This window comes from Micropterus dolomieu, linkage group LG09 (genome assembly GCF_021292245.1).
Source record: "Micropterus dolomieu isolate WLL.071019.BEF.003 ecotype Adirondacks linkage group LG09, ASM2129224v1, whole genome shotgun sequence".
Classification (NCBI taxonomy): domain Eukaryota; kingdom Metazoa; phylum Chordata; class Actinopteri; order Centrarchiformes; family Centrarchidae; genus Micropterus; species Micropterus dolomieu.
In genome coordinates, this window is record NC_060158.1 from 17,477,553 (window position 1) to 17,497,847 (window position 20,295).

General features: G+C 41.3%; 1 protein-coding gene across 1 annotated transcript in view; it reads right to left on the bottom strand.

The window, feature by feature from the left end:
- The window catches only part of lg09h18orf21 (linkage group 09 C18orf21 homolog), a 20,525-nt gene extending 9,387 nt beyond the window's left edge, over positions 1-11,138 (bottom strand). Inside the window, exons 1-3 of the mRNA XM_046059720.1 lie at positions 10,842-11,138; positions 5,101-5,123; positions 4,128-4,348 (exon numbers count right to left, since the gene is read on the bottom strand). Coding sequence (XP_045915676.1) covers positions 4,128-4,348; positions 5,101-5,123; positions 10,842-10,936 — 339 coding nt within the window. The 5' untranslated portion in view covers positions 10,937-11,138. The remainder of the gene's footprint in view (positions 1-4,127; positions 4,349-5,100; positions 5,124-10,841) is intronic.
- Between the last annotated feature and the right edge of the window lie 9,157 nt (positions 11,139-20,295).

Sequence of the window (20,295 nt, forward strand, 5' to 3'; positions counted from 1 at the left end):
GCCCCCCCCCCCCCCCCCCCCCCCCCCTCCCTCCCTCCCTTGTTATCCTGTCATTTGCTGCACACCCTCAAGGTGTCAAAACCCTCGCAAAAACCTGTTCCCTGAGAGCAAACAGCAAAGCACCAGATAAACATTGCTGTCTCTTGTTTCCTGTCATCTCCTCAAGAGGCACATTCTCCAGCGACATTACTCCAGCAAAGATAAATATGACAGAGGGATGTGGTGGAACCAATGGCCAAGAATGGAAAGAGGATAGAACAAAGATGAGGATAAAGTGAGGGGGCAGGCGGCGGTCAGGTAGAAGCGTTGACGTAAAAGGAAAGAAAAAAGATTGGGAGAGATTGGAGAGTTCAAGAAAAAAACCCCAGAAGAATAGGGGATGAGAGGATGAGAGGTGGTCAGTAAGGTCAAGAAATAGTGGTGACATAAATCACAAAGAGAGGCTGGATGTCAGGAAGAAATGGCCCTTCTGGGAAAGGGAAGGATTTTTCAACCACTTATGTTCAATCACTTTGTGTGTCCATACTTGGTTAATCTGTTATTCTGAAAGCAGGTGTTGTTTTCAGAATAAAACACGTTTTGTTCTCAGAGAATGGCATCTACCTGTCTTGGAAAAAAAGAGTAATTCTTCTGGTGAACTACCAGATTGAATCCCTTCTTCCTTTCCTACAAATTATTGACTTTAGGACACCAGAAATGCATTCATCTCCCAAAACACTTTAATGTATAAAAAGAGTGTATTAAACCATTTTTTTCTTGTGGCAAACAACTCTGCTGGGAAGTATAAATCTAGGCTCAAGAAGGGAGAACAGAAGAATGATGGAGGAGGAAAATGCGCTTCGCTCCATTTAGGGTCTCTGCCTTTGTAGCCTTGTGGGGCTACAATCCAACATATTTCCATATCCACTGCAAGATAACCTGCCCAGCATGCATAAACATACCTGATTTATAATACCTCTTAAGACACAACTTCACAGAGCTGAGGAAATCATACCATGAACTGGCATCCACCCAGAGGGCGGCACATATATATCCTAAAGGGAGAGCAATATGGTATGAAATGAAGGGGATTTACACTCTGGAGTATAAATGCTGCACACCACCCATGGGTATGAGCTTCATTATGCATCTTCTGGTCACGTGTTTCTGCATGTCTGATGTTTTATGGTTATATATTTGCTGAGACAGGGACACATTTCCTTAAGGTCAACACAAATTTTCCATAAATAAAGCCTGGTGTATATATCACAATTGTGTGCAATTTGTGTATTGTTTGGAAGACTATATATTTCACTCTAAAAAGCTTTGGCCTGGGGAAACTACTAATCCAAATCAAAGATTAAAAAAACAAAAATTAGCTCTTGAAAATGTCCCACAACACATCACTTCAAGAGCAAGATCCCAGAACTGTTTTGACACTTGGAAGAGTAATGAGAACGCAAGCAAACATGGATATCCGCGTCTGCAAAAACTCACACCTTGTTTTAAATAAACATCTGTCTAAACCTGCCTAATCAGGCATGGTTGTGGCAACAAATTTATATGACTTGCTTATTTTGCCGATAAATCATCCTCTTCTTCCTGTGGATGTCACGTGGCTAACAGTAAGAAGAGCCCAATATTGTGCACACAGCCATAACATTTAACTCTGGCCCACTGAAATCAAACAATAAAAGGATCAACCACTAACAAAACACAAATTAAGGGTACATGGTCACCGTGACACATTATCTCACTGGGCAGTCTTCAAGTCTGTGGACTTAAAAATCAACAGCAAAAATATTTCTGGTATTACATCTGACTCTGCCGTTCTCTTAACGATGAACCCGTGCTTCTAACTTTAAAGAGGAGACGAGTGGAGGCTAATCTCTTCATGCAGGCTCTCGTGCTGAGCCCTTCTGAGCAACGTTGTGCTCCATCCATCAGCATTGAGCCAGGGAGGCAAAGAAAGGAAAGCAGGCTGCAATCCTTCCCTTATCTCATCGCTCCACCACTCTGCATTTTCAGGGTATCGCCTCGCTATCAACCTTCTGCTGAGCACAAGTGTGTGACGTCTTACATACGTGGCTTGACTTGTTGCCCCTTGAACCTCCAGTAAATGACAGGCGAGTGACCGTGAAAACAGAGAGTAAAAATACCTCCGAGGACATGCTCGGGATGTACTGATTGAGTGACTGAGGGTGATGAATCGGCTAAGAGTTACACTGGAGAGTCACATAGGTTTCATTTGATGCATTTGAAGTCCAGGATCCAGTTGCAACACTTATTCATAAATCCATCGCCAGGTTTGTGTGTAAAGTCCTTCCCAAGGGCTGATTAGCTACTAGCTAGTTATAAACATGTGATTTACTATATCGTTTTGCACCATTAAAACTTAATAAATGTCTTAGCGAGTAAAGACTTCAGTAATGTATAAATTGTTGACTAGGAAACATCTGAAGCACCGTCCAAATTTTTAAACGATGACAACAAAAAAAAAAACCTATCATTTATTAAGGTTGATTAACGAGGTAAAAAAAAGAGGGATTGACGTGGTGGGGGATGAAGGACAAGCAAGTAATAACATTTATCAGTCAGCGGCAGCTAATGTTAGTGGGGAAACAAGTGGCATCAAGGAGCATCTACTTCGTGTGGTGATGTGAAAAGTTTCTCTGCTCACCTTTTCTCTCCATGCTTTTATAACTGCATAATCTGTAAATCCTGTATACTGTTATTATGATCGAGTTGTTTTTGAAAATTAAATACCAATAAGAAGGTTATATGTCTAATTGTCATTAAAACTCTTTAAATAAAATGATAGGTAATAACAGATAATGAAGGAATATTTACGACCCTTTCTGTCAAAATGACGGACAGAAAGAAGACGCAACCTCTGAGTAGTACTGGTGAGAGGGAAATATCTTACGCTAACCTAACTGACATTGTTTGGTCATTTAGGCTAGTCTAACTTTATTGGCAAACTGTTCATTATTAAAAAGTTTTATTTTTATTCAAGTGTCAGCTCAGATATTTCCATGACCTTTTGCCTCTTTTACTCTTCATTGTCTTCATGTTCAAAATCCACTTGCTTTATTTTACCTTTTCTGTTTCACACTCCTGCTCCCTCTCTCCATCTTTGTCTTCCTCTTTGCCCTCAGAGTCAACAGATATATAGTGGAGAGTGGGTTCAGCGTGGGTTCAGAGTGCCTCGCGCGGTGAATACCTGCATACTAAATGAATCCAACCAGATTTTAATGAGGCAGCAGCATTTCCACTAGAGCTGCTCTTCATTAGGCTGATGTCAGATCACCAGAGGGGCTCTTCTGTGGTTCTCTCCTATCATTGCCCTCTGGTGTAGGGGGAAAATGATGCTATTGCCACAAGCTCCGCAGCACAGGTTTCCCCATCTAAATGGGTTTATCAGTAGAATGGGTGGGTGCTGGCCAAAACAAGCTTTCCATTATGTCCCTGCCTGGTGCGATCCATTAAGTGGACCACTATAACAATTTAGAGCGCTGTGGGACAGAACAGCGTGAGTGTTGACAAAGCACTGTCTGGCAACATTAGTTCTCTCACAGTTTAGCTTAATGAGGCCACTGTAAAGACTGCAATGATGAGTGGAGCACCATAATGAAACTGGCTACTTTCTGTGGAATGAACACAAATTACTTCATAAATCTAAATAGCAACAACAACTGGAAACAATACATTAAGAGACAATGTAGGGCTTGTCAAGTTATATTAAATTACGATGTGATACATTTTGGATCACCACTGAGAAATTCTTCTGTCTTGCCTCCTCCATAGGTCAGAAGTCAACACCAGCTACAGAATAAGTGTGCAAAGACTCTTCAACAGGGCTGATGTTTGCTTACACAGTGGATTTGATTCCAAAGCCTTCAACTGAAGAAAGTCTCTATGACCACTAAAGCTCAATCAGTACAGCAGAGGAACAATACTATCAGCCAGTGGTGGCTTACTTTGAAAAACCAGTACACAAAAATACAAACCAGTACAAACATTAGAGGACACAGTGCACAAAAATCATTTGAGGTAAAGAAACTGTGTTTTTTCTACAAGGACAATATGCTGCAGTTCAGTACAATACACAGCCAGGTCTGTGGGATCGAAGTATTTTGTCTTCTCACCAGTACTGAGGAGGACTTCTGGAAGCGGTGCAGCAGGTTTTTCTGCACCAGGCTGAGTCGTTTGCCCTTGGCTTTCCTGCGCAGGACACTCTGCACCCGTGCTGACGGACACTGCTTGGGCCGCAGCCGTATCCGGTGATTGTCAGGCTGTAGCCACTGATAACAGTGAGGACACGCCAAGGTGTTCTGCAACAGACAGGGGTATATCTGCTTCGGTTGTTCTGAGAAGAGGAGAGAGACACATTATCTATAACATATATCTAAATCTATCAGCAAATGTTCTGGTGTGCAATCGTGCACATTTCTTTTCAACACAATAATACCCAGATAACTGGGGTGGTGAGAAGGTAATATGAGGGTGAGAATGAGAAGTTTGTGGATGGGTTTTCTATCCCTATGAGCTAGTAAATTAGAGAGATCTGTTTAAGACAAGTAGTTGAAAGTTCAGTGTAGGATCATCATTTTAACAGTTGCATACAGATGGCAGACTGATACTGTGCTCGTTTATCTATTTTCACAGAAAAACAATCCACATTCCAATATATTTTTCATTGCTAAACAACATTTCCATTATTCTGTTTATTCTCTAGGGCATGTCAAATCATCAGTTTTCAGGCCAAACAATTAAGTTGTCCTCACGAGCACCATGTTACTCTCTTAAGAACCAGTCTCTATGTTGTATGGATGAGAAAAGCCTGAACAGCCTTACTAAATGGCATCATTGATGTGATTTTGGCTGGCATGGACCTCTGTGTTTGATCAGTCTGCTTCAGACATCTGGCTGACTCACTGTGTTTGGCTGAGGGTTTAGCGAGGTTTATCAACCTTGACAAGCCGGTGACAAGGTCTGACTTACGACTGCATTCTGCTCTTTGCGGCTATTATACACTCTAGAGCATCACTGATAAAAACACGAAAAATTAAAAGTAAATTAAAAAAAGTATGATTCTTCAAGGAAGTGAAGGTCTCTTACCGTTCGCTTTCATACGCCACTGCCTAGAGAAAATAAAAAGGAGGCAAGATCAGAACAGACACAAGATGAGAGTCAAATGAATCAGTTTGATGTTAAAACCATTAGTACAAGATGATCATGAGGTAAGGTTTTAATAATTAATTACAAGTTCTCTTGAATATATAATATAAACGTTTTTGGTTCTCTAAAATACTGGTTAAAAGACATAAATACATATTTAATTATTTCAATATGCAACATAACACTATTAACAACCAGATGGAAACCAATTTGAAAAAAAAGCTTGTCACATACAGCCTTCACCATTATGTGTAGTGGAAAACATGCAACCGGAAAAGCAAATGGGTCTCTCCCAAACAATATAGGGCTACTCTCCAAACCATTTCAATGCCCCCCTCCTCCCCTGCACAGAGCTGCCTCTGTGACCGCTAGGCTGCCTCCAATTTTGGAACGCTCGCAATGAGATATTTGTACAAACATTTTAACTAAGCCGCTGCTAAGTCCCACTAAAATTAGCCTTGGGCTTAAATCGATGAAGGGAAACTTGCTGCCCAGCTGCACGTGTGGGCAGGGAGAGGCAGGAACACGGCTGGCTGTTATTGGAGAGGAGGAGGGAGTGTGGGGTTGACTTTAATCTGGAGGTGACCTGATGGCTGCTGCTGCGTCTGGCGGCAGTGGTTTGTTGGCACTCTCCACTTCGCATTCTGAACCCCCCCCCCGACTGGATTAAACTGTCAGATTATATAGAAGCGCTGTCAGAAAATACTGGAAACGAAGACAAGCTTCACTTTTGATAATCAAGGATCATTAAGGACACTTGACACCACTGACAAATACATTCTGACTACATAAAACAACACATTCTTCATTTCTTTTTTCTTCACTAAAAAAGCTAATTCTCTGACATGGCTATGAAGAGACCCCTGACTATAGAGAAGCTGGATTCTTAGGGAATTTTGTTTTCCCACAGTCTCCCTTCCCATTGCTCCCCTGACTCTCAGAAACTGTGCACCGCAAAGACACTAATCTTATTAACATACTTGTCATGCATCTCCTTTTAAGTGCACACTTAGTTGTGATGATGAACACTGAAGATATGCTGACAACTGGCAGACGCAATCAACAGAGCCCTGGAAGATGCAAAAGGGTGGAGAGGGTGGGGGGTATTATGTGTTGGCTTTAATGTAATAATGTACTTAGAGACAGAAGTGCCGGGTGAGTAAAAGCGCACAAAAAGAAAAGTATTAACAACTTTTTATTGCCACCATCAGGGAAAACAGTGTGACTGCTGCTGTGTTCTGAAAAAACCTTCACTCAATGCTTGTAAAACAGCTGGGTAGCTCAGGTAGCGGTGTGGTCAGTGTCAATAAGTGGGCACTCTACATACCTTCTCCAGCACACATTAGCAGAGCCCCTTTTATCAGCTAAATGTGACAGAGAAAGAGACCAGCAGGTGCCTCCCAGAGTTTAGAGCTCACATGCAGAGATGGAAACGTCTGCTGGCTCCTGCTGAGACTGAGGGGCCGTAAGACGAGCATTACAGTGCAAGCGGAGATGGGAGCAAGTAGTGTATAAGGGGGGTGACGGCAAAAGAGGTCTAAAAGGTTTTAGTGCTGGGAAATTAAAACATAGTGACTGATTTTGACAAAAATCAAAAGGTAATGACAGTTAGTTGTACCAAAACACCACTGGGCTATACTTTAGAGCTGAAACCATGAGTCTATTCATCAATTAGTTAACTGACAAAAATTATTCTGATCAATTAATCATTTACGTTACATTTAGCCTCAAGGGATGGTAATGGTGGTCTGTCATTTGGTCAGTCCAAAACACTGGTCCAGACTGAAATCTCTCAGCAGCTATTTGATGGATTGCCATGAAATTCTGTAAAGAAATTACAGAGACCCCAGAGAATTAATCATAATAACTCTGGGGACGCCCTGATTCTTCCTCCAGCACCACCAGCAGATCAAAGTTTTGAAATATCTAATTTTCTACTAGAAGAAACTTTTGTACAGGCATTCATGATTCCCAGATGATGAATCCTAACTCTGAGGTGACCCCCTTGACAACTACCAGATGATTTGCCATGAAATTTGGTACACATGAATTATAATACTTTTGGTGACCCCTGACCTTTCATCTAGTGCCACCAACCAATGTGCCCCATATTTTGGTTTATGAACAGTTACCTTCAAAACTACTGACAGTTCCATCAACCTCAACTATACATTGTGTTTGGTGTTAATTAGCAATGCTAACACACTATACTAAGATGGTACACGTGATAAAAATTACACCTGCCAAACATAGTCATGTTGGCATTTACGTAGACTTTTGTCCGGAAAATAACAAGAAATTTGAACACATCACCATGAGCTCCGGTGAAATCATAATGATACATTTTCAATATTTCCAAACATTTTACATAACAAATTGATTATTTGAGGCAAATTATTCAATAATGAAACTAATTGCATGGCTGGTCTTTTTTCTCTCTAAAAAAACAAATTAATGCAGAACCAAAGCACTTGAACATATTTACAAGCAGAGTCATTATGGCATTGTTTGCCCCGCAGACATCCTGCATATTTTGGTTATCAGAACACTCAGTCAGGCTCCAGTTACCAGAAACACAACTATGGTGATGAACTTACTGGAAAACAGTCCGGCAACATGAGCCACAGTAAAGTGACGTCAGTTCACATGCAAGGACAAAAACATACACATGAAAACATGCTCGTCATGTTTACTTAACATACTCCTAGACCCATCCCCCCCAAACTTACTAAAGCCTTTATCAAAAGTCAATATTATGTTCTTTTTTCTGTAAGTACTTAAATCTTAAATATTAAGAGGTTCTATGTATTTCTCTATTTGTAGATTGCTGTTTTGCCTTACACTGTGTGAGATTTTTGAAGTGTGATTTTCTCTGCTGAACATGGTCTGTCTTTATCTGTCTACACTAATAATGTGACTACCTACTTGTCCACACTGATCATGTGACTACTTAACATAAATAAGAAACAGCCCAAAGAAGACTGCTGTGTGAGATATTGAAGGCTTTTTAAATCACTAGCCTCTTACAAGCCTCGGATTTCTTCAGCAATTCTGATCAATTTTTACTGAAACCAAGAGCGACAACAATGCTTAAACTGTAACCCTGATGCAAAAATACAGTCAGTCAGTCATCATCAGCCTGACAGAAGGTGAAGACAGTGGCAGAGAAGGCAGTAACACGAGCACTCAAATACTGTACGTGTGGTAGTGTGTAGGAGTACTGACACGCTCCCACAAAACAAACATGGCAGTGACGCATGACCAGATAGATAGATAGATTATATATTTTATTTATCCCGAGGGAAATTCAAGGGAAGACACTGGAAACCCCCAGAAGAAAACAGAAAGACAGCTGTGGTTCATTACGACTAAAAAACATCAGCAGCACACACTGACCACCATGTATGCCAGCTATTTGAGTGGATGCTGATAAAAAACAGTTTGGTTTCCCCTCAGTTAACTCATCAACTGTGTGCCCAGGCCCTCAATGTGAAGCATTAATTCTTAACAGTAATTTCCCTCCTGGTATGCCTTCCATATTATCACTCTGGCGGAAGATCAAATGTAGCCGTCACTTAGTTCATCACACTTAGTGTAAATGTTGGCTGTGGCTGCTAATTGTTGTCTTCTCTGCCAGGCACTTTGGCATGAAACCAGCCAGGTCTCACAGCCTGTGGTCCAAACATTCAGATTCGTGTCTTGCCCGCTTGACAGCTGGCCATAGTTAAATGTGGTCAAAACGTTCTCTTTCACCACAGCCCATCATAGCCAGGGAATGTGGGGAACAGATCAATGAAATAAAGCAGAAGTTGGCTCACTCACACATCCGTAAAATGACCCTGACTTGGAGTTTCACTCTTAAAACGTCTGTTTTTGTTTCCATTCATGGCTTTGCCCACACATTTCCTGGCTCAGGTGGATGTGAAAACAAGTTGGAGGATACAGGAACATAGCTGGAACCCAACTCAAACACGAGTCCACACACACACACACACACACACACACTCTTTAAGTGCATCAATATCCATTTAAATTAAAGTACACCTGTAAGTGTGCAGGGCCCACGCACGCACGCACGCACGCTTTCAATTTATTTTATCCAGACACACAGACTCTGTGGCTTAAGAGGATTTTTCCTGAAATTACTTTTGGCTTTCGCTTTCCATACAATAAGGTAATCACTCTTGTGTAGGATATACTATCAGAAGAAAATGGAATAAATGCCTATTTTGGCAAAAGTAACAAAACTGAAGCAGTGAACTGTAAATGACGAAGCAAATTAAAGGGTTGCATTAAATACTATTGTGTTTTATTCTAATAAGAACTAAGACTTGACTGCAGTAGGCTAGCAGGCTAATTAGACAGTTGGTAAGTTGGAAAAGGCTGGGTTCTCTGTATGCGTAGTCCTTTATACAAACCACGCAAAAGATACAAGAGAAGAGACGGGGCTTACAGACTGTCTAGCTTGCCTAGCCACTGATTAAAAGGATTGTCTTCGCTTGCAGCACTTTGTTTTCTTCGCGTTCCTCTCTTTTCTATGCGTGTGAGGAAGGTGGCGTGACCTCACCAATTAAATCAACTTCGCTCTGAAACTTCATCAGACAGAATGACAATAAAGTGAACCTAATTCATCAGTTGCAACAGCTCATACATGCCGAACAAACGTGCCCACTTCACTGTCCACCTTCAACAGGCTATTCATGTTTAGCAGCCAGGTACGTATCATAGATCAGTTACTGATGATCTCTCATATAACTTGGTACATCCTCACATAGGCAAATTTACAAAAAGAGTGAAAAGTGAATATATGAGCGTGACACATCAGCACGCCTTGTTTAAATTCAAAATGTACAGATATAAGATGAGCAACACTGTAAATGACAACAGCCACTTTTCAAACACCAGTGTGTATTCCACCCTTTGAACAGTGGTTGAATATTAAAAGACCACCAAAGTTTCCTGCCTTTACTCTCAAACTGACAAATCTTTTAATACACAGTGTAATGGTCTTCCTGAATAAAGAGTGTTGTGGGAATGTGGTTTAAAACCTGATAAAGACAGATCAACCTGGGAGAGAAGCCTACTAGACATCAATTCAATCTGTTATGGATGCTTTCTAATACAGTTAAACATTCTGTTAGCATCATTAATATTTGTTAACACACCAATCAAACAAGTCTATTTGGGTTATGATCAAAGGAAATGCAGATTTTTCAAGTCAAATTTCAAGTGTAAATATTTCTGTGAAAACTACTGACTGGGCCTTTAACAGCTGTGCTTTGTGTTGGTGGCTGTCTCATCTCAGCATGTCATTAGAGATGTTTCCATTCGTTTTATCTTTTGTGTTACAGAGGCCCAGCTGAGATGTTTGTCGCTACTTATAATTAATTGAAGATCCCTGTTAGTGAAGGGGTAACAGAGGGGGAGCGAGGCGACATCTAAAATCAGACAAACATCATCTTCAGAATGTATGTAGACACCACTATGGGACAAACTAGCTGTGTCATATTGGCAGAAAGTTTACAGCTTTATCCATTTTATCGTCATATTAGCAGGAAGTTAGCCGTTCACATTGGTCCAGCTCTTCCACCTAGCGCCTACATGCTACTATTACAATAATGGAAAGAGAGTAAAGGACCCAGCTGTGAAATTCATGTAGGATTTTAAATAAAGTTTCTTACAGGAAGAACCGTGATAACTCCGGACATGTGTCTTTATATAGCAGAGAAGCGTCTAGCAGAAAGGCAGATTTTCCTTCAGGAGTCTTCATCTTCATACACGGTCAGTCACTGCTGCGAGTCGTCAAAAAACTGGCGCTCCACCGCAATTCCGTGTTCAAACTTAATCCTTAAACATTTAATTGGTTAAAAGGCCGTCCAAACGCACACAGCTGGACCCGCAACGGACAAAACGTATTAATTTTATTGTAGATAAAGCTATCGCTCATTAGCTACCATGTTTACTACACGGTAGAAATCCACGCTGTGTCGCTAGATTATGACGTCACTTGCATTGCATTGTGGGAAATTGAGTACATCTGTAGCACACTGAAGAGATTATTACAGACCATTCTCTCCTACTTAGAGGTTAGACCTTAAAAATAAACTAAGATTAAATTAAATAAAACGACAGTGACCTAATAAAAAAGCATAAATAAAAACACTGAAAATTAAACTGGTTTAAAATAAACTTGTTTGAGGCTTCTTTGAGGCTCTGGTCTCGGGAATTAGGTTAGTAACAACCCCACTCTTGTGCTAATCTATCAGACATAGTTAAATAACCTATGCATACACAAACTCGTGACTGCATTTCTGAGATATCCTAAAACTATATCCTAACCTAGTTTAACCTGCTCTATTGAACAGATATCCTTTGATGTCATCATTCCTTAGATCTTATTGGACAGTACGAATTACCAATGTTAGACGACGGTGAGGTACATTGACATCATTATTGCTGTATCCTGCGCACAGCAGAGCACTATCAAAGCAGGTTTCTTCACACGACACATGCTGTCCGACAAGGGCTCGAGGTATCACTCGAGTCTATAACTCCTGCGGCAGCCTATCCAGGTAAATTATTGCATCGGGTCTATTGGGGAATTCTTCTCACACACACACACACACACACACACACACACACACACACACACACACACACACAGAGAGAGAGAGAGAGAGAGAGAGAGAGAGAGAGAGAGAGAGAGAGAGAGAGAGAGAGAGAGATTTCTTGAAGCAGCAGCAGTAGCAGCAGGGAGGGAGTGCGCACCGATGGGTACTCTCTGGGGTGCGGATATCAAAAGAAGCAACCCAGTCAGAAACACACCCGGTGGAACAGAGATGTGAGATGATAAGACACAAGTTACAAAGAGGTTTTGTTTGCCACAAGAGGGGATTTCATTCAGCACTAGCCACAATACAGCTCCTGCTCTGCTCATCTCAGAGTGTCCAAAGACTGATCGCCGGACCAGTGCGCTTTACGCACATCTTTTCCCGGAATATGCACGCTGCCTACCGGTAAGTTAATCTCATTCAATTATGACAAATAACTGCAAATTTGGTCAAAGGCAGACAATTTAAATCTATCACAGCCACTTAGCCTAATTAATCATGGTCCCACGCGAACCTGATTTAAAATAGAAATAGGCTACCCTCTGATGCCATCCTAATCATTTTTCTATTGTATCCCACTTTGGCATACTTAAGTAAAATATTGGGTTAGCCTATATGGGAAATTACAGTTAGGCTATACAATACAAACAGTAGGATAGTGAGTTTACAATTTGCTTATTTGTAGTCTATTTGTATATGGCTTAATCATAGTGGATATTTATAGGCTTACATTTTGCTGCTGTGGAGACTGAAGTCCGTTTTATGCTTTACAGATTACCTTCCTTTGCAATGCGTGCGTGTCCGTCTGTGGAGGGAGTGCGAGGGAGGGGGGCGCTGCCACAAGACACTGAAGAGATATTAAATCACCGGGCCAGTATAGAGCGTACAGAAACTGATGGAGTAAGCCAAAGTGTGAGGGATTGCTCCTCACTTTGTCCGCGAGTAAATCTTCACTTTATCAGGCGCTGTCAGGCAGGCGCTTCCACACAAGATTGAAATAGCCAAGCGGTGCAGCTCCTCGTAAGTGTAGTCCGCGGATAAACGGATTTTCCCTCACTAGCAGGACTAAATTGACTCGCGATTGCAAGGGAGAGACAGACAAGAGAGACAGATAGACAGGCAGAGAGGGTAATATGGTGCTAAAAGTGCGACCATATCTTCCTCCTGCCTTTACTGCCGTGCTGCTGAAATGAAAAGGCGCCAGGACAGTGATAGAAAGGTAAGGTGGGTGCTTTATTCACCGATTCTGAGGTGTCACAGAAAATTGGCACAGATGAATGCTGTATCTGTGATGAGCCAAAAATGCATGTTTATAGACTTGAAGAATAGGTTACTTCTCCACTGATCTGCAGTTATAAATTAACCTATTTTTCCCAGGATGGCACAGGGAACCTGAATCCTATGGAGATCAATCATGTAACTGTCAGGCAGTATTGTAGTGCTGGATGATGCTTGGAAGTGTGATTTTCACACAATATTATTAGAAATCCAATGGATGCTTTTGCTTTTGAGTTCACAGTTCTGCATATTTTTAGAATCAGTTCTACCAGTGGGAATTTAAGCCCTAAAATTGCCCAAAAAAAGTGTCATCCTCTCCACTGACTCACAGATGATGGAACTTGCAGCCATGCAGCCCTGTATTAATGCACTATTCACTGAGCCAGGAGGACCACACCTGTCTCCATTGTGCTGTGGTCAGACATGTCTGGTGCCAACGGGCTTCTTCTTTCACCTATGGAGGATTTCGAAGAGGAGCAGAGACATCCCAAAGTGTCCTGTCAGCATCTGCAGGGAAAACCAATCCCAGCAGCAGCCGCCATCAAGCCAGCTATCACGTCTGAAACGCAACACCAACTCCAATAGTGCTGAGAAAGCCCCATAAAAAAGGCACAATGCGCTGTATTGCTGCCAGTGTGTGTGTGCTTAAGTGCATGCACATGTGTGATAGAAGCCAGTTTTGTGTATTGTACATCTTCTGTGATGTCTTCTCACAGTCATGCAGCCATAACAACTCGAGAGTCCACTTCAATCAGTTTTCTACAGCATACTGACGTGAATTAGGGATGCATCTATACTACTTTTTCAGTCCCGATACCAGTACTGATGCCTGGGCTTTGGGTATTGGCCGATGCCGAATACCAGTCCAATACCAAACTAAAAGTAAAAGCTGTATTCCTCAATGTGAAGAGGAGACTGGGAATCATTCTTTTTTGTGTAAGCAACATTATGTAAGTTTTGGTGCGATTTTGTGCTTCATGTGTAATTCACCACTGTATAAATCAGGACAAGTGTATCCTATGCATTTGTTATGATTACATTACGATTAGGGGTGTGACGAGACACTTAACCCACGAGACGAGACAAAATTCAAGAATCGAGATTGGGTTCACGAGATCAAGATGAGACGAGATTTTAACACTTTTTTAAAGAAATCTTTAATGCTAAATTATATGAACATTTTGAGTATTTCTGCACCAGTTTATGGTGTTTTGTTTTATTTATGTAAATGAGAAACACAAAATTCAGGTGGCAGGTGACAATTCAAAATCTATAGCCTAAGTATAACAGAATATAATACAGTGCAGCTCTCAGGCATTCTGTGTTGCTTTCAGATGTGTTTCTCATGTAGATCAAGTTTTCTCACGTAATATCATCTCTGCTGAGTCATGATTTAGTCTTCCCTCCTATTTGTGTCTTTGTTTGGGGAGGTAACCTCTTTAAATGTGATTGTGGCACTTTTTCACCTCAATAATAAATTATTTAATTTTAATTCAGTTAGAAACTCCTGGATTTTAATATCTCCTGTGTTTCAGCAGCATTTCATGCTCATGATCAAAACTTCTTGCACATTCAGAATATCTCCCACATATCTGTGTTCTCTGACATGTCCATAAAAAAGTCATAATTTTACCAGACTAACGTCATCATATAATGAGAAGTCTACCTGCCCTAAACTCAGCTGTGCATTACGTTATTGATCCACTGGTTGTAACGTTACAGGCACGAGATCTCGTCATACCCCTAATTACGATCAAAAAGTAGCAGGTCGACAACTTTGCTAACACAACCAAACATCAACCAAATGCGACAACACAAGGAATAGCAATATAACTTACTAGTCCAACTGCGTACACAGAAAGAAGGCCTGCTCGGCCTCTGTCTAGCAGCCTTTTATTTCAGGAAGCTCTTGCCAACATCCAGGACAGTCTTGCCTCGTAGGCCACTCTATTTTTCTCTTCTTAGTTTCTTTCATCAACGTCCTCTTCGGTCTCTTCGCCTGATTTTGCTCGAGTCAGCTGCTAACACAGGCAAACCTCAAGCAAGAGCAACAACACAAGACATAGCTAATGCCAGCTAATATGTAACTATTTACTAGTACAACAGAAAGAAAACCAGATTGGCATGTATCCTGCTTCCTTTCAGCTCTTTTAGCTCAAGCCAACCAGTAAATGCTAGTCTGATGTTAACGGTAAGTACTCTTGTCCGGTCGCTTGCTCCGTCACTCTCTCTTTTTCCTAACTTCCTCCAACGTCTTCTTATTCTAACACGATATCCATACTGAGAATACCGAGCTAACTTCTTCTAAAGAACTTACATTGTACATTATATACGTTTTGCTTCTCCTTGTATCTGTATCTGTAAAAAGGCTATGTTAGCTCTCCTAGCAAAATGGTCGGGTCTGTACCGGCAGACTGCAGACCCATCGCATAAGATGTGTATATTTGAATAGAAAAGATCAGCCCCAGATTGGGCCCCTTGTCACCAATATGCAATACAGCTATTAGAGTCAGTATTGTGCCGACATCAGTAACAGATCAGTGCATCCCTAATGTGAATCACAGATAAATATTTGTCTGCGGCTGTTATCTGAGGTCATTCCCCCGCAGAACTCCCTGACTTTACCAATTTCCAGCTGGAACATTGCTGAGCTTAAGAGTCTATATTCTGTAATGAGTGAAATTATCCACTTGAATTATTAATTAATTGTGATAAGGTCACTCAGTCTGTTTGTTTTAGTCCATTATGCGTAAACATCTTGTTAGTGCAGTCTTGCTAACCCTGAGCTTATTTACTACTTTTTAGCAGCTAGTGCTTCTGTCTTTCTTCCTGTGTCTCAGTGCATGCATACGTGTGCATGTTTGTGTTTCCACAATTTACAGACCTCTGCTTCTTAGTTATGGAAGTATTTATCTTTTTAATGCATCATTTAGAGAGCACGCCATCTTCAAGCACCCCATGCTTGTGATGCATTTATCAAACACATCATTCTTTGATGTACAGTGTGGATGAAAAGTCCAATAGTCGGAAGTTGTCTTTACATGGCTTCTTTGGTAGTTAAAACATGCATTCATATACACATTACTTCAAGGACAACATCTCTCACATTCTACTTCATTCACAATAAGTAGTCTGATGGCTTTTGAAATACTGTGTCACACTCTGTGAAATAACTATGATTTCATATTCAAAATTTGAAGTGATTACTCTCTCCGTGGAGATTATTTGTGAAGAGGGCTGAGTCACTCAACTGTTACTGGAAGTACAGGCCAAGAGACTTCATTTTTCTCTTGCGCTATGTTCAACAAAACCTGCCAGCATGTAGCCTAGTGTAGGCTACTTCTTGATGAAGAAACGTGAAAACTCAAAAGGAGGAGATGTGGTTATTCAACCTTTTTACATTATGCTTTATTTTTTAAAAATCAATTCCTTAGAACAAAATTCTTTATAGGTCTCACTATCAATGTCCAGTTTTAGACAATGAGAGGATGTGTGTCTCAAGGTAGAGTGTGCATGAGTATGCTCCAATGTGAACATATGTATGTGCACTGGCTGCTTTGTGTGCTTGGGAAGCAGAGCTGCTGGTACAGACTACTTTACCACACCATGCATAATCAGGTTGAGGAGAACAAAGATGTTGGTTCTACAAACAGTGTTTGTTTGGATCAGGATGATCCCAGCATCCAGAACCCAAGAGAACAGTGGCTCTTTCACAAGGCACCAAGGAAAGGGACCCAGTGGAGGGACCAGCTAAGGTCTCTGTAAAAGGTTGTGTATCCCTGGAGAATAACAAGGAGAGGAATAGCAAAGAATAATAAAGCCTTCCATTATGTGCTTTTTAGAATAAAATGATAGCGGGGTTGTGCTCTAAGACATGCCCTGAAAAGCTTTGAAAAGCTTTATAGGTATACCCAACTTTCACAGTATACTGACTATTAGTAAGCCTCTTAGACGCGATGGGAAAATTCAGCTGCTGTGTTTGACAGATACTGAACAGGTAACCTTGGGTTTACCTAAATGTCTGGCCTGTGATCTGATTCATCCAATGATAGTCATTTAAGAGACTAAAGACTAAACTACGGTGCCTCTTTGTTTGTTAGCGACCTGCGGCAGTGCTTAAAGGTACTATGTGGAATTTTAAGATCCTCGTTATTTATGACACCGTGGCCATTAAGTGTAACAGCAGTCAGCATCCATTTGCCCGCACGAGTGAGCGTTCTTGGCATTGGCCAAAATAGTGAACACGGCTGGACGGGTGGCAGCCTCGGAGACGGAAGTCAGTTTGACGATGGGGAATACAGTACAACGGTGATTTGCCGCTGCTCATACCAGGAATCTGAATCATGCCGTGTCAATGCGGGGACACTAGAGATTAGTGGTTTGACGATACGGCTCTCGAGACGAGAGGATACACAATATTGGGTTCATGAGAACGAGACAATATTTTAACACTATTTTTGAAGAAATCTGATGAAATATATGGCTGGAAAAAGTTTATTTTATTTGACAATGCATTTTAAAATGTTGCTAATATATTGTTTGTGTCTTGTCTGTCACTCTGTTATCGTTTATTGTTTCCACTGGATACCCAAAATGCTGCCTCATAGTGGTGGGTGCATGCTTCTATGCAAATTTCACACTCAGATATACTGATATTGTGAGCTTACCCGTCATCTGTACTATTGGAGGAGATCAACAGAGGCGGTGTTCGGTCCCAGGCTGGCCGTGTTTACTGGGAGGCCATCCTTTCCCGTTTCTGTTCCGCTCACCCGGGTAACAGTTCTTCTACTTTTAAAAAGTAAATAAATTGGGCACACAGCCTCACACCCAAAGTGGCTGCCAGACAAGACTTTTCATTTCCCTCTTAAATCAAATCCCAGACAGCTAACTGGTTGTTGCAGAGCCAAAGTGCAGGCTGACAAGCATACAAACGCGTTTAATGCACATGTATGCATCCACATACAAAGGAACGCATGCCAGTGCACATGAAGTGTCATACTCTGTCATCGCTGTTACATTAATGTGATTATCTGTATGTGATAATCAACAGCCTAAGCAAATGCTTTGAGTAATGTGACTCCTTTTTTTGCTTAGGCCTAGACATTGTAGAGTAGACTGTCTCATTACGTACAAATTTTACGCAACAGTGATATTAATAAACATAAACTACAGATGAAGATGGGGCATGATAAGGGGCATTGACATTATATAAATTTGGAAATCTGGTATGCTGATTTTCTTTTGTTTTCTCAAACTATTTCCTTTTGAATGTAGGAATCATACAATGTACATTTTGTACATTTTGTTCACCATGGCTTCTCTCCTTAGAGTAAAATCCACATCACACACTGATCAGAGGAGCCACCCCATTGTTATAGCCGCCACAATGCCCCATTGTTAGGTCGTCTATTGTTTGAATCGTTGAATAAGGGAGGATTTTCTTCAAGTGATAAGGTTTTGGTAACAGGATGCACGGCACATATCCATTACACTCTGTGTGATCATTGTCCTGATTATGGAGAATGAGTAGGACTTATTCCTCAACATCAATGCTTCAATTACAAGTCCCATTAATTGCACACTGTGTCTGCGGCATTTTCGTCTGGCAAAGTAATTTCAGTTCTGTCAAAACCCATTGTTGCTGCGGTAATGAAAGGCAATTCACGTAAACGATTTAATGTAGAATCTGGGTGGTCTCTTTCTCACCACATCCAAGTTGCCTTGAGCGGTTGCCAGTAGTATGCCATCCATTATTAGTCTCTATTTTTGTCCAATGTCCTATATGACGGCAGGGATGCACTGTGACTTCGATTACAAAAGGAGCCAATGCCCGGTAATGCCTCATGCATTTGGTAGGAGATCAGCTATTCCTGGCAGCATACTTCAAAAGCATCATTCCCAAGTGTTAGGGACGCCTTTTTCTCTCCTCTCTGATAAAATATCTGTGTAATTCCATCTGACATTGTTACCTTTAAAGCTTCCAAAGACTTCACTCTGACCCAAAAACTATTTAAAATCCCAACTGTATTTCCCTTTTTTTCAAAACTGGTGTTCTCTTACAAGCGTTTTATTCAGAATAGGAAAAAGGGTTAAATGAATTGAATTTTGCCCCTGGCTCTCCTCTATTTTCTTTTTTTTTTGCTTGCTTCGTCCTTCAGCTCCTTTCATCCGTCCTCTGAGTTCATATCCCTGTAGTCTCAAATCTAGGTTGGACCCATTTTCATACAAGGAACTGGGCGAGAGAGAGATACTCGTGTAATTGCCTAACTGTAGTGCATCCCAAAAGCAGAAGTCTGGTTTAACAAGTGCGGCTGATGTAAGCGTCTTTGAAAGGACTGGGAGATGGGAAAATGAAGCTGAGAGAAATACACAGCATCAGAAATTTGGGGTAAATGTCACAGAAAAAAGGGCTGTTGATTATTTTTGTTGTCTTGCCTGTTGATGTTCCTTCTACAGATATGAGGACATGTCTGTGAAGCCATGACATTTTCACACCTCTGTTTGTGGTACACGCAGCTTAGAGTTCACTAAGCTTTGACCTTTTAATGTCTGTTACATGGCAGACTCCCTGAGAGAGACAAGTAGAAAACGAGAGAGAGACTCGGCGGTGGTTTGGGGATTGATTGCATGCCTTCTGCCTCTTTGATGACAAACTGCTTCCTCATGAGACCCATACACAGCATAAACACCAGTTGTCTTGCACACATTTAAAATTTGTAAGCCCAAATTACCCCAGTGGATCTTATTTCTTTTCAATACACATTGCACAACTATAATAATGATTACATTTATTCACAACGACACGCTCCAATTCTGCCACAGGGCTTCTATATAAGGACATTGCAGAGAGATCTTTTTCTGTGGACCCGTGGCACTAGTAGTCATTAACCTTCTAGTCAGGCAATTTGGGCCAAAGGAGTGTTTTTCTCTGGGTGTCGAGCAAGGTGGATATGAGATGTAGCTGGGAAGGCCGACGGCCTCTTCGCAAGGTGAAAAAGGCTATTTTCATTGGCCAGGTGATGAATGTGGTGTCTGTGGAGGTGCATCACCCTTATGGCGGTCTCTTTCTCCTTCTCATTTGCTCTCCATTAGTATTTTCCTTCATTCTATTACCCTTCTCGTTCATTTTCCTCCCCGCTCCCTGTCTCATTCTCTGGTCCCACCGCTATCTGTCACTCTCTTCCTCTCATTTTTTCCCCATCTGCTCCCACTGTCTCACACACAGAATCTATTGTAATTGACTTTA